This window comes from Cricetulus griseus, chromosome 3 (assembly GCF_003668045.3).
Source record: "Cricetulus griseus strain 17A/GY chromosome 3, alternate assembly CriGri-PICRH-1.0, whole genome shotgun sequence".
In the NCBI taxonomy this organism is placed as follows: domain Eukaryota; kingdom Metazoa; phylum Chordata; class Mammalia; order Rodentia; family Cricetidae; genus Cricetulus; species Cricetulus griseus.
This window is the reverse complement of record NC_048596.1, coordinates 159,653,573-159,666,259: the sequence shown is the minus strand read 5'-3', so window position 1 is coordinate 159,666,259 and position 12,687 is coordinate 159,653,573. Positions and strand designations below refer to the sequence as shown.

The 12,687-nt window shown below is 52.2% G+C and overlaps 1 protein-coding gene across 6 annotated transcripts in view; it reads right to left on the bottom strand.

The window, feature by feature from the left end:
• Positions 1-12,687, bottom strand: part of Nfix (nuclear factor I X) — a 68,947-nt gene that overhangs the window by 5,138 nt on the left and 51,122 nt on the right. For 3 of the 6 annotated variants that reach the window (XM_027406234.2, XM_027406233.2, XM_027406235.2), the window contains 3 exons: positions 11,147-11,322; positions 5,761-5,908; positions 3,678-3,769 (listed from right to left, as the gene is read on the bottom strand). In XM_027406234.2, coding sequence (XP_027262035.1) covers positions 3,678-3,769; positions 5,761-5,908; positions 11,147-11,322 — 416 coding nt within the window. The remainder of the gene's footprint in view (positions 1-3,677; positions 3,770-5,760; positions 5,909-11,146; positions 11,323-12,687) is intronic. The other 3 variants (XM_035442547.1, XM_027406236.2, XM_027406237.2) reach the window with 1 other exon arrangement.

Sequence of the window (12,687 nt, the reverse complement as noted above, 5' to 3'; positions counted from 1 at the left end):
AGGCACCAGGCAGCTGCAGGGGCCAGCTTTTCAAAAAAGCCAGAAACATAAAATTTTCCCAATATTTAAAATACTACTAGAGCCAGGCATGTGGTTCATGACTTTAATCCCAGTAGGCGGATGTCTGTCATCTGGAGGCCAGCCTGGTCTACATAGTGAGTTCCAGCAGAACTAGGGTTACATTAAGACACCCTGTCTCAAACACACACACACACACACACACACACACACACACACACACACACACACACACACACACTACTGGCAGATTGGTGGCTTTTGATTGTAATCTCAGCATTTAGGAGACAGAGGCAGGAAGTTTGTTGGGAATTTGAAGACACTCAGGACTTCGCAGAGAGTGCCAGGCCAGCATAGGCTAAGGAGCAAGATCCCGTCTCATACCTCAGACACACAAAAAGTACTATTGGATCCAGGTATGCTGAAACCTGCTAGTAATTCCAACACCCAGGAGGCTGATGGAAGGGGATCAAGGTTGAAGCCAACCTATATTACAGAGAGATCCTGGCTCAAAAACAAAACAAAAATAGAAAACACACCACTATTTGGCTGGGGTGTAGCCTTGCCTAGCATGTCTGAAGCTCTGGGCTCAAACTATTAAAAAACAAAACCATTAATATTCCAATATTGGTCAGGTCATGCTAGACCCCGTCCCTCGAACTCTGGTTTGGGCTGCAATAAGTGCCCCCTGTGAAATAGAGATACTAAATACAAGAATTAGCAATGTAGTCAGAGAACCAGTGTCTTGCTCCTTTAGTCCCAGCATACAAGCCATGTGACCTAAATTTAACCCCTAAGCCTACATAAGGGTGGAAGGAGAGAATCGCCTGAATGAAGCCCATCTATGCAAATCACACACACACACACACACACACACACACACACACACACACACACACAAATAAAATTAAAGCTTGAGCTTCATATATCCTCTAGAATTTTCTGTGGCAATGGAATCTCACTGATAGCATGGTTTATAAGCATGAACACTTGAAACGGGGACTGTGGAATAAGGTGTGGAGATTGAACCTAGGCTATTAATGTTAGGTGAGAGTGCTTCCACAGAATTCTCTCTCCAGCCCCAACTTTTCTCTAATCAATTTCAATGCACAACACTACATGTGGCCTGTGGTCAGGACAATAGAATCTCAAAGGATGGACATCTGGGAATGTGGGTACTCAGCTGGCTAGTGATGCAGACTGCTTTCTGGGTGCTAGGAAGGATGTGCACAGGAGGGCTGCCTCCCTCTCTGAGTTCTCAGGCAGCTGCCCAAAGCCCAACTAACTAAAAAGTCCATTCACAAAAAATTCAGGTAAGGGCTTGGGAAGCTGAGCTGGAAGCCAGGTGGAGCATCCTTCCAGAGTGATGTCAGTCAGTGGAGCCCTGAGCTTCTAGCTCTGCTATTCTCTGGGAACCAAGGGATGGCTAACATGGGCTCCTACACCACTGCTCCAGGCCAGGGAGGCCACCCCTCCTCAGCTTCCCTAACAGACACAGGTGAATGGAGGACACCCGGAACATGGGAGCCCCCATACCAAGGTCCAAACTGGCCCCTTGAAGTTTCCTTTACTGTGCAGCTTTATAGTCTCAAGAGTGGGGGCTCCCTAGAGGATGAAGACTCCAGTTTCAGGCCTAGAATGGGGACTTAGTAGTGCCTCCACACAGGCCACAGCAGCAGGGGTCTGTTGTCAAGCCCAGACTGCTTTTTCTGCTTACCCCCTTCTTGCTTCCCAAGCCAGACCCAAAACTGATTAAAATGAAGTAAAAAGCACTGTTTAGGGAATGATAAAATTGCTAAAATTTTCTTTTCTTCCCTCTTCTATTGTTCTGTCTCCATCTGGTGCTCCAAGGATCAGCTAAAGTCACTGGTTACTGTGGAAACCACTCCTGATTGTCCCCTTACAGCCGCCTGCCTGCCCCCAGGCCCAAGGGCTTCTGCTTTGGGGTATCTAACTTTCCTTTCCCCACAATCCCCAGACACACCTGCCTGGTCAAGGCTAGAACTCATTTCCCCTCCTGCAATGTAAAGCAGTGAGGAAGAAAGAGACAAATTGTTTCCCAAACTTGCCTCAAACTCTGACTTACTTGGCCTCAAAACATCCAAGTAAAGTGAGCAGAGAAAGTGAAGAAGGCAAGAGAGAGAGAGAGAGAGAGAGAGAGAGAGAGAGAGAGAGAGAGAGAGAGAGAGAGAGGCTGGCTCTCAGCAGCAGTGGAGCGAGCACACTGCACTGTAGAGCAGGAGTGGCAGGAGGGGGAGAGGGAGGGAGCAATGAAGCCCTGCTCCTGGTGCCAGCCCAGAGCTGGGAGGGGAGGCCGCCTGCTGTCCCTTCCTCTGGCACCCCCTCCCACCTTCTGCCAGCAGGGCTTTCTCGGCCTCCCTGGCACAGAGCAGAGGGGGCTGGCTCCAGACCCTGCTCAGAGCCATTGTTTTTCTTCTCAACACCCCCAAGTTCAAGTTCATCTGGGTGTTACATCATGTCTGGTTGCTCCTGGAAACCAGACGGGTCAGACGTGACTCTGGGGAAAGGGGGTGGGAGGCTGGAGGGGGCTGAAGTTCCTTTCTCCTCCCCTCCTCACCACTAGGGAGCTCTGAAGTTTGAAGTTTGACTAAGTTGTGTGTGTGTGTGTGTGTGTGTGTGTGTGTGTGTGTGTGTGTGTGTATGTTAAAGGAAAAGAAAAAAGACCCTTAAAACACACACACACACACACACACACACACACACACACACACACACACACACACACGAAACTTCCATCCACCAACCTTCTCTGGACTGGGGCCTCAGTAGAGGCGGGGCAGGAGCCAGCAGAGGTGGCCCTGAAGCTCTGAGCAGGGGTGGATTTCCCAGGGCTGAGGAAGCCGGCAAGGAAGTGTTTTTTTTTTTTTTTTTCTTTAATAACATGAACAAAAAGAAGAATATTTGTGTGCCTTTTCTGAAAACCCTGGCCCGGCAGCTGCCCCTGACCTGTTCCTGACGTGGGCTCTCCCCCTAAGTTCCAAGGGCCTTGGGTTCTGCCTGCTATTCTCACCCTTTCTAGATACAGGCACATGAGGGACATCCATGAGTGCACATGTACACATGCATTCTCAAGGCAGTCTGGGGACCTCGTGCTGGAGGGCAAGTTTGGCTTGTCTCCTTTTGGGAAGTAGGGTGGTGTCAGTGGGGGTTGAGGGCTCCAGCAGTCTGACTTTCCTCTTAATGGGACTTATGAGGACCTAGGGGAGGGGCCTCTAGGGCAGTAGTCAGCCCTGCCCTCGATGCCAGTCTCTGGGCATGCTGCCCACCAGACGTCCTTTGTCCCTCCCCACCTTCCTCCAGCCCATCCAGTGCCAGGGAGATGGGGAAGGCCGAGGCTTACTTGAGCTGGCCACAGTAGAAGGAGACCCAGGGATAGGACTGCCTTCCTAGTCAGTGCCTGGGACTTCCCTCTGTGCTCTGCTAAGATGGCCCAGAGGTCTCTGCCTCTCTCAGGTCCAGGGCTGTCAGAACTAATTATCCAATTAGCTGATTAGCCAGGGAGCCTGAGGCTGCCTAGGGAGGCTGCTCAGCTGGGCAGAAGCCTGGGCATGCAACTCACTAGGAACAGCCCTCGGCAGGCCATGCATCCTGAGGTGTGCCCCCATCTGCCCTTCTACCCGCACCGGGGCATCTCCTACCTGAGACTGCTGTGGGATGTTCAGAAAGTTGCCGTCCCGGGGTCCGATGCCGACAAACCGGTTGGCAGAGGAGGCGCCTGTCGTTGTGAATGCTGTGGGGGAACAGGGGGGTGAGGAGAGAGGGAAAGACCAGGTCAGGCTATGAGGCCCACCTGGGCACTGCCCATCTGGGCAGCTGAGAAAGGGAGAGGCTAGGTTAGAGTGCTGCAGGGGGGCTGGCAGTAGGAAGGATGAGTGAGGGGCTATAGTTTGGGAGGCCAGGCTGCAAGCCCTTCTGCTCACTGATCAGGAGCACACATGTACCCTCCTGCCTCAGCCTGTCAAGGCTGAGATAAGGAAGGGCCCTTGAGGCTGCAGCTGAAGTCCCTAGGGCCTAGTCCTGTCCCCTACTGAGACCATGGTTAGCATTAGGTTCACCAGTGGAGGCCCTGGCTTCCTACTTGTAGAGGGGCAGTTTGAAGGTGGGAGCTGGGCAGCCTGGACCAGCCTGTCTGGGCATGGTCCTCTCATCCAGGTCAGCTCTCCAGCCCCACAGCCTCACTGAGGGCTGCAGCACTTACCACCTTGGGCAGTCCCACCAGTTAGCAAGTGGCTTAGGAACTCACAGGGGTTCAGTGGAAAACTAAACCAGCAAGAGTGGTCACAAAAGAACCCGTGGCCTGGCTGCCAGGGGCATGCTGTGGCAGAAACACCAAGAACCATGCTACTATCTGCCAGCAATACATCAGGCCAGGTGACAAAGGAAGAGGCCATAGACAGAGCCCCAAAGCTCAGCCACCTGGGGGTCGGCTGTCCAGTGCCCTAGGGAACAAATGAATCCAACACCCGTGAGCTCTTCTGGGGTATTCAACTGAACCTGACAATTGGGAAGCAGTCCCCAGAGGAAAACGGAGTGTCACAGTTCACCTGGGAAGCTCACTCCTGCCCTATACCAGACACATTTGGGACATGCTCACCAGATTCTGTCCCCTCTCCAGAAGTGAGCTCCAGCCTGGCTCCCTCCCCCACCCTGCCCACCTCCAGTGACTATGATCATGTCTAATGGCATATGCAAATGAGGAGATGACATGGAGAGGGCAGGGAGGGGGAGAGAAGGAGAAACAGAGAGCTCAAACGGACAGGAGTGTTGACATGGGCCACCCTCCCACACACTGCTGCCCAGTTCCAGCTCAGATTCCTGCCCACCCCTGTGCCAGCCCAAGACAGCGCGCCGCCCGCCTTCCGCCTCTAGTGTCCTTCACGTCGGGTATAGCTGGGACCTCTCCACTTAAGAGTTTTCTTCTCTTCCCTTTGGCAACATTTATCATTGGATTTAAAGGAAAAAAGGAAGGAAGGAGAGAGAGGGGGGGTGGGAGGAAGAAAAAGAAAGATGAAGTAAGCTAGGGCCCAGTGCCCTCCCTTCTCCTTGGAACTTACAACCTGGGAAAGGAATTGAGAGAGAAGGGAAAGGATAGGAGGATGGGAAGAAGATAGAAAGGGGGGGGGAGGAACAACGAGAAACCATATGGGAAACTGAGGGAAGAAGGGGTTGGAAAAGCAGCCTCCTGCATCTTCAGAGGCCCAAGGGCCAGATGGAGGTGGGGGACAAGGCAAAAATAACATGGTGGTGGCATCACCTTGTGATCACATTTAATTCTTTTGGTGTGTGTAAGGGAACAACGAAACAACAACAACAAAAAAAATTGAAAATCAAAACCAAAAAATCAAGAAAAAAAAAAAACAACAAAAAACAAAAACAAAAGCAGCAATCAGGCATGAAGATGGCATGGCTGTGCCTCCCGCCCCCCCACCCGCGCCAGCACCCCCGGCCCAGTGCCCCACTGCACTCTCCCTCCCGCCCCCCAGGGGGGCCTGGGCCAGGGCCTGGCTGGGAGCAGTGGGCAGGGCTCATGGGGTGCTGGCTGGTGTAACTGAGGCCCAGGAGGCCTTGGCCAGGGCTCAACCCTGCTCATCCGGTGGGAGGCTCTGAGGCGCTCTGGGTAGGGGCTTTGTTGGGAGGGGGCGCTCCTCTTTTTGCAGTGGAGACTGTGTAGATGGGCCAGGGATGCTGGGCGCTGTGGTTTCGGTTTCATCGTCCACTTACAAGGTGATGGAGGAGTCAAGGTGGCGCCGTCTGGGGCCGTGCTGGTGGTTTTGGAATCAGGCATAGGAAGGGGCACAGGTCTGGCCACTGGAGGCGGCGGCGGTAGCAAAAATGACCCCGGGACTTTGCCCTGGCCGCTACCGTTGGGCTGCGAACAACATAAATAGAGTGACGCATGAAGGCACATCACACACAGACACACGCTCCCCTGCGCGGCCGGCCACTTGCTCCAGAGAGCAGGCGCTCCCGATGGAAGATGCAGGAGTGGGAGGGAGGGTCCTTTCCTCTAGGCACATGATGGAGGAGGTGTAAGGCCTCTATTTGGTCTCTTGGGTGTCTCTGTCTCTTTCTTTTTTCCTCTCTCTTATGAAGTAGTGGGAGGGAAGAAGGGGGGATGTCCGACGGGTGGTTCATCATTTCTTTCTTTCTTTTTTTATTTTTTATTTATTTTTTTGAGACGGGGTCTTTCTTAATGTGTAGCTCTGGCTGGCTTCAAACTCACCATGTAGACCAGACTGGCCTCAAAAACACAGAGATCCACCTGCCTCTGCCTCCCAAGGGCTGGATTTAAAGGTGTGAGCCACCATACCCAGCTAATTCGTTAATTCTTAAGCAAGATGTTCTAGGTACAGAAATGAACCACCTAGCAATGTACACTCTGCACCTAGAACAGTCGTGCTCCTGGAAAGAGAAGCCAGCTCACCTCCAAAGGCCTGGCTGGGGTTGGCTGCCTAGCCAAGCCCCACAGGCCCGCCAACATCCACCCCATGGGCAGCCTGGCCCAGGAAGCCATCAGCACTGAGACGCTCACCCTCCATCCATTCTATCTCCAGCAGATCCCGTTCTCAGCCTGTGAACAGTGGGGCGCTGGCCTTTTCTATAAAAATCAGCCATCGAGGAAAATATGCCATCGGTGGCTCCAACTTCTGTGTGGTTCTTCAAGAGTGATTCCCTGGATAACGTACACCCTCAGGAGTCAAGGACATGCTGCCACCAAGATTCATTCCTTCTCCTTTGTGCCTCAAACTTGCACTTCTCCGTCAGGCCTCATGCCTGATCGTGCCTGGGTCAGCTTCAAGGAGTCAGAGAAAGTACACACCACAGGCTCCCCAGCCACTGGCAGGCGCAGTATCCCTGGAGAGACCTGGAGCATGCTTCCTGCTGCAGCTCAGGTGCAAGGAGGCCTGGCCCCAGCTCTTCTTTTCCTATGGAGCAAACTTCAGCCCTTCTGGCCACTCAGGCCCAAGTCCTAGGGAGGTCTTTTTTCTCTCAGGCTGCCCCCAAACTGGCAATCCTCCTGCCTTGACATCCTGAGTGCTTGAATTATAAGCTCCACTACACCTGGCCAGTGCTCCTCCTTCTATGGGAGACAAAGCCCAGAAACCTAGCCCATCTGATGTCTCCAGCCAGTTACCATTCTGTCCTCACTCATCTCACTGGTTGACGACAATGAGCCTGCGGGGGTGGGGGGTGGGGGGTGTCCACCTCTCTGCTCTGAAAACGAGTGGTTCAGCTCGGTGCTCTGGTTGTCCAGCCATAGCCCAGACACTGTATCCATGCTGGGTCTGACCTTCCAGCTACTCACAAGGGAACAGTTCTCACCTCAGGGCCATTCTGCCTCCCCATCCTAGAAAACACTGCAACATCTAGAGCCATTTTTGAGGTCTCAAAGATGCTACTGGCATTAAGTGGGTAGCTACAAATCCATATCCAATAGCCCACAGGATGAAAGCTTGCCCTCCGCTCAGAGCTAACAGTACTGTCTCTGGGAAACTTTGGTGCAAAGGAAGCTTTATTCTACCCATTCAATACCTGAATCCAGTGAGATTCTGTGCAAGGAAGTGAGTGGTTCATGCAAAGTTACCTGCTACACTGGCCATGCCTGGAGGCAGAGCCCTACCTGTCTGACCCAAGAGCCTTGGGCAGGCTCATGGGCCCTCTTCCCCAAGTGCAAGTTAGCTCAGATTTCTCGAAAATGTTCCACTGTTTTAGATGCACTCTCCCCAAGGAGCACTCAAGTCCCCATCCCCCACACCCTATCTTTTCTGCTTGGTATTTCCCATTCTTCACCCCTTGGATGTTCAGAACTCAGGCTGAGGGCACGGTCAGAGTGCACACTTGCTCAGCAGAGTACTCTACCTGGAGCTCCTCCCTGCACCCCTTGAGGCCTGCTCTACACACCCACAGGAGGACCAGCTAGATTCTTTGAATTGTATTAGTCTCTCATTAACCTGTACTTCTTAGACACCCTGGCCCTCCCTCAGTCATGGAAACAGCTGTGGCAGGGCTCCAGCACGCCAGCAGACTCACAACAGCACTCAAGTCCTACAGCCCAAGGGGGCTGCACTGTCCTTTTGGTTGCACTCTGTCTCTCCCCCCCCCCCATCTTCATGTGGGCTCCAGGAATCAACCGAGGTCATCAAACTTGTGTGGCAAGTACTTTAATCTCAATGATGACTGAACATGGGATCCTCCTGCCTCCACCTCCCAAATGCTGGGACTACAGGCATGTACTGCCATGCCCAGCTCCTCTCCAGTCACATCTTACCCAGAGCTCTGCTTCTTCCACCCAGCAGCCTTTACCCCTAATGACCTGCCAGATCTGACACACTATGCCCCTACAAGGTTGCTTCTACCATTCCTGCACACGCTTAGGATGATAGTTGAGAAGCATCTGGCCAAACAACTGCCCAGCATTCTTATTTGTGACCCAGACTGGAGTCTTTTGTGGTAGGTACCCTTTTAGAGAGACTCCTTGGTTCTAGGCAGCATTAGGACCAAAGAGCAAGTTTTGCAGCTCTGCAGGGGTGCCACTGAGAGCCAAGCAGTAGCCTCTCCCCTCATGTCTATGGCCTGTCTGGCTCCCATCCCATTTTCCCTCAGACAGGAAATGGAGCAGTCCCACAGATCACAGCCTCGTGGCTTCTCTCTGAGCTCAGAGCAGCTAGGACACAGCATGGAAGCCTCTGCCTCCTCCAGGGCCTGCCTCCTGCAAGAGTGTCTAAAAGGACAATCCCACCTGATGGGGCTAGTCACAACTTTCATCAGGCCTGGGGCATCTGAGATTTGGCTAGGATACAAGTCAAGTTATTAAAATATCAAAGTCTGTGGCTCTGCATTACCTTAGGAGCTGAGGCAGGGACTGGAAGGAGTCTACAAGCTGGCCCAGCACATCACTTGCCTCTTACCCACGGTGGCATTCCTGCCTCCCTGAGTCATTATTCCCACTGGGCCTGCAGCTTCACCATATTCATTTGGCTTCTCTACCCCTGAAACACTGCTAGCCAGGACCCTTCCTCCTGTCCTTTGTATTACCTTAAGTGCTGTCTCCCTGTGACCTTCCAAAGAAGTGCCCTAGGCTGGGATGGAAGGATAAAATATTAGGGTGCTGGGAAGTCCTCTGTAATGGTCTGCAATTTTCCCTACATGGCTGTTTTCCTGAAAAGCTGGTCTGTAACCTGGGATTTGTGAGGTGCTTAGGAGGTGCTCTGTTAGGCTCCAGGCCAGTGGTTCCTAAAGTGTAGCCAGCAGTCCAGGAGCAAGATCTGGGTAGACACTTGGGTTCTTAGGCTCTACCTTTGCTGGAACAACCTGCAGGCCAAAGCTTCTGGTGACTCTGCATATACTAATTCTGAGGACTGCTGTTCTATGGCAGCAGGGGCAGGGTGGTGGTGGTGGGGTAGAACATAGCATCGATAAACCACCCTCTTCACCAACATGAGTGCATCTCCCCTCAGACCCACAAGAGCTCCTGCAGCAGGCTTTTCTCTCAGTTACAGGTCACAGAGGAAGTCCTAAGAGGATTCCCTACTCCCCATTGTTAGCTACACTCAGTAAGGTGTCTGTTTACACCTCTGTCTGCATCTCATGGAATAAGTACCTGTCTTGAGAAAATAACTCTAGGACAGTCCATGTTACACATATTAGGTCACAGGTGAGGCTCAGAACCCAGCCCTCAGGAGGCAGGGGTCAACTGATTCTTTCTTCAGGGTCCTGCAGGGAGAGATGACTCTTTGCATTGGTTCCTAGGTCCTGTTCATCTAGACTCCAAGCCTGGCTGTCTCTGAGGTGAAAAGGCAAGTTAGCATCTCTCTGGAGTTTGCTCTATCTCTGAAGTGGTAATAAGGGTTCTACCCTCCCACCCTCCTAAGACAGACAGTGTTTATAGAGAGGCAGGAAGGCCACCAAGTGCTAAGGAGCTAGAGAGTCGGCAAGAGAAAACCCTTGTGGGATAAAGTAGGGAAGAGGATGAGGACAGTGGAAGGGCGGGGATGGGTGAGCAAGCAGAGGAAACAGGACCAGATCCAGGGTGGACAGAGAACCCAGCCCAGCCATATGCCAGAACCACTCATTCTTCCTCGAGCACATCAAGGCAGTGTGGCTGAACAACAGGGGATCCCTGCTGCTCCCCTTGGACTGTCTCTGGTGTGAACTTCCAGAACACCTCTCCCAACCTGCTTTCTAAGCCCTTTGAGCATCCTCCTGATGACTTCTAACAGCCAGGCTACCTGCACTGGCCCAGGAATGGGGGAGTCTTCACGGTGCTGGGCTACAAAACTCTTCAGAGGTCTGGACCACCATATCCCTTCTCAAGTGACCCCTAGAGCCTGAGCATGTTCTGCCAGCATCTCTGGCAGGTTATCTTCCTGGATAATCCCTTTGCAGAGCACCCTGAGTTTGGACCAGGCCCCAGGGCTGGCTGGTGGAAAAGAACCCACAGGGAACCCCTGTGTTCCACAGGGGCTGTGGATCTGAAGGGCTTTGTTCTAGAACCATAACAGTGTGGGTTATGGTAAGAGTCCTGGTATAGGAATCTTCACACAGGCATCACGTGGGGACCCTGGAAAGCTGGAGATAGATTTGACACCCATGACTGAGAAGGAGAAGGTATCTGTTAGATGGGGGCCAGGGTTGCCTCCCACCGAGTCCAGGACAGCCTCACACCACCAAGAATCAGCAGTCCAAAGTAATGAGCCAGACAGACTCAGGTCCACAATCTGTCAAATCCTTGACCTCCTAGATTTTAGAGAGGTAGAGGTCCAAGGCCTAGATTGCACAAATCATATGTTCATTTCTACTGGGAACGAAGAGTCAACAGGAAGGGAAGCAGCCCCTGAAGGGAGGGTTGGGCAGCTGCCCTACCTCTCCAGTCCCTAACAGACAGACCCTAGGACAATATGCAGACCCTGGCCCCAAGCCCACTAAAATTGTTCACAAGATAGAGTCTATGGGCTCTGCTACTCCAACTCCATGTATGCTCCTGATTTTTGGCCCTCTCCTCGTGAGCCCTTAAACAGACAGAAAGACAATCAGACAGACAGACAGACAGACAGGCAGACAGACAAATATATGAGGCTATGAGGCCTCCTGTGCCCTCTGGACTCACCTGTCCAGTGGCCTGACCCGAGCCGTCAGAGCACACAAACTGCACAAACTCCTTCAGCGAGTCCTGCCCATGGTGGTGGTGGTAGCGGATGGTTGGATGTGTAAAATACGGGCTCGACTGCTGGATGATGGACGTGGAGGGGAAGTGCAGGGCTGATGCTGTGGCCCGGGGGCTCCCTGTGTGCACAGAAGCAGGAGAGAGAAAAGGCTGTAAAGACAGTCACATGGGGAAGAAAGATGTGGCAGTGGCCAGGCTGAGGATCCCCAGGAAGAGGCATAGTGGGGCTGAAGCTCTGTGTCAGGGCACAAAAACCCTCAGTCATCTAAATTAAAAAATAAAAAAAAACATTCAAATGCAATAAAAACTAAACTGGCAGACTACTACCTGAGGGCCAGCTGCCTTGCTTCTATAAATAATGTTTGACTGGAGCTGCGGGGAGGGAGTAGTTGAGGCAGGTGGACAGCTACAAGTGCAGGGTTGGGTGTTATCTGTTTAAAATTGCCAGCAAGTTGTTTTTCTGGTTGGTTTGTTTGCTGCGGTGGGATTTCTTGTCGCCCAGGCTGGACTTGAGCTCCCGATCCTCTTGTCTCTTCCCTGATGCGTGGACTGCAGGCGTGTGTCTGGCTGCTTTTTACTGTTGTTTGTTTTGGTTGGTAGATTTTCTTTTGTTTCTTTCAGTACTGATGATTGAACTCAGGGGTCTACATTAGTCAAGCTTCCTGCCATATTTGCTTGTCATAAGCTTTTGCTCTTATTTGTTTTTTGAGACAGAGTCACATAGACTCAAATTCTTGATCCTGTCCCAGCCTCCTGTATGCTGGGATTTCAAGTGTTGGCCTCATCCTGTTTTGAAACTGTTTTCATTTTTTAGGAACAATACATTAAGGGCTGGAGAGATGGCTCAGAGGTTAAGAGCCCTGACTGCTCTACCAGAGGTCCTGAGTTCAATTCCCAGCAACCACATGGTGGCTCACAGCCATCTATTATGAGATCTGGTGCCCTCTTCTGGTGTGCAGATATACAGGGAAGCAGAATGTTGTATACATAATAAATAAATAAAATCTTTTAAAAAAAGAAATAATATATTAATAGATAACTTATCTTGAGGATTGAGTTTTTGACATTTTCCTTTTTGCACCCTTTGTAAACACCTCATTTGCCCTGCCCTAGATGTGAGCCTGCCTGAAGGGCAGACACCAGCATGCCATGGCTCCAGGGCCCCTGCATGGACAGGTCCTGCCTGTGCAGGGCGGGCACCTGCCACACACACGACTCCACGAGTGAAGTAGGATCCACAGGCCTCCTTCATGGGTTGTGTGCTCACAGTTCCCACCCCTGCTCAGGCCTCTTCCCCATGGTCTCTCCCTCCCGTCTGGTTCCAATCAGCTCACTCTTGCTCTCTGTTTCACTAGGGGGCTGAGGAAACTTGGCTTCTCACTGAAGTTCATAAAAATGGAGTACAGCCCAGTGGAGCCTGCCTCCCTCCTGCTGCCGGCACAAGGCCTGGGCTCCCCACCCCCACCTCATGGCCACCACACCCT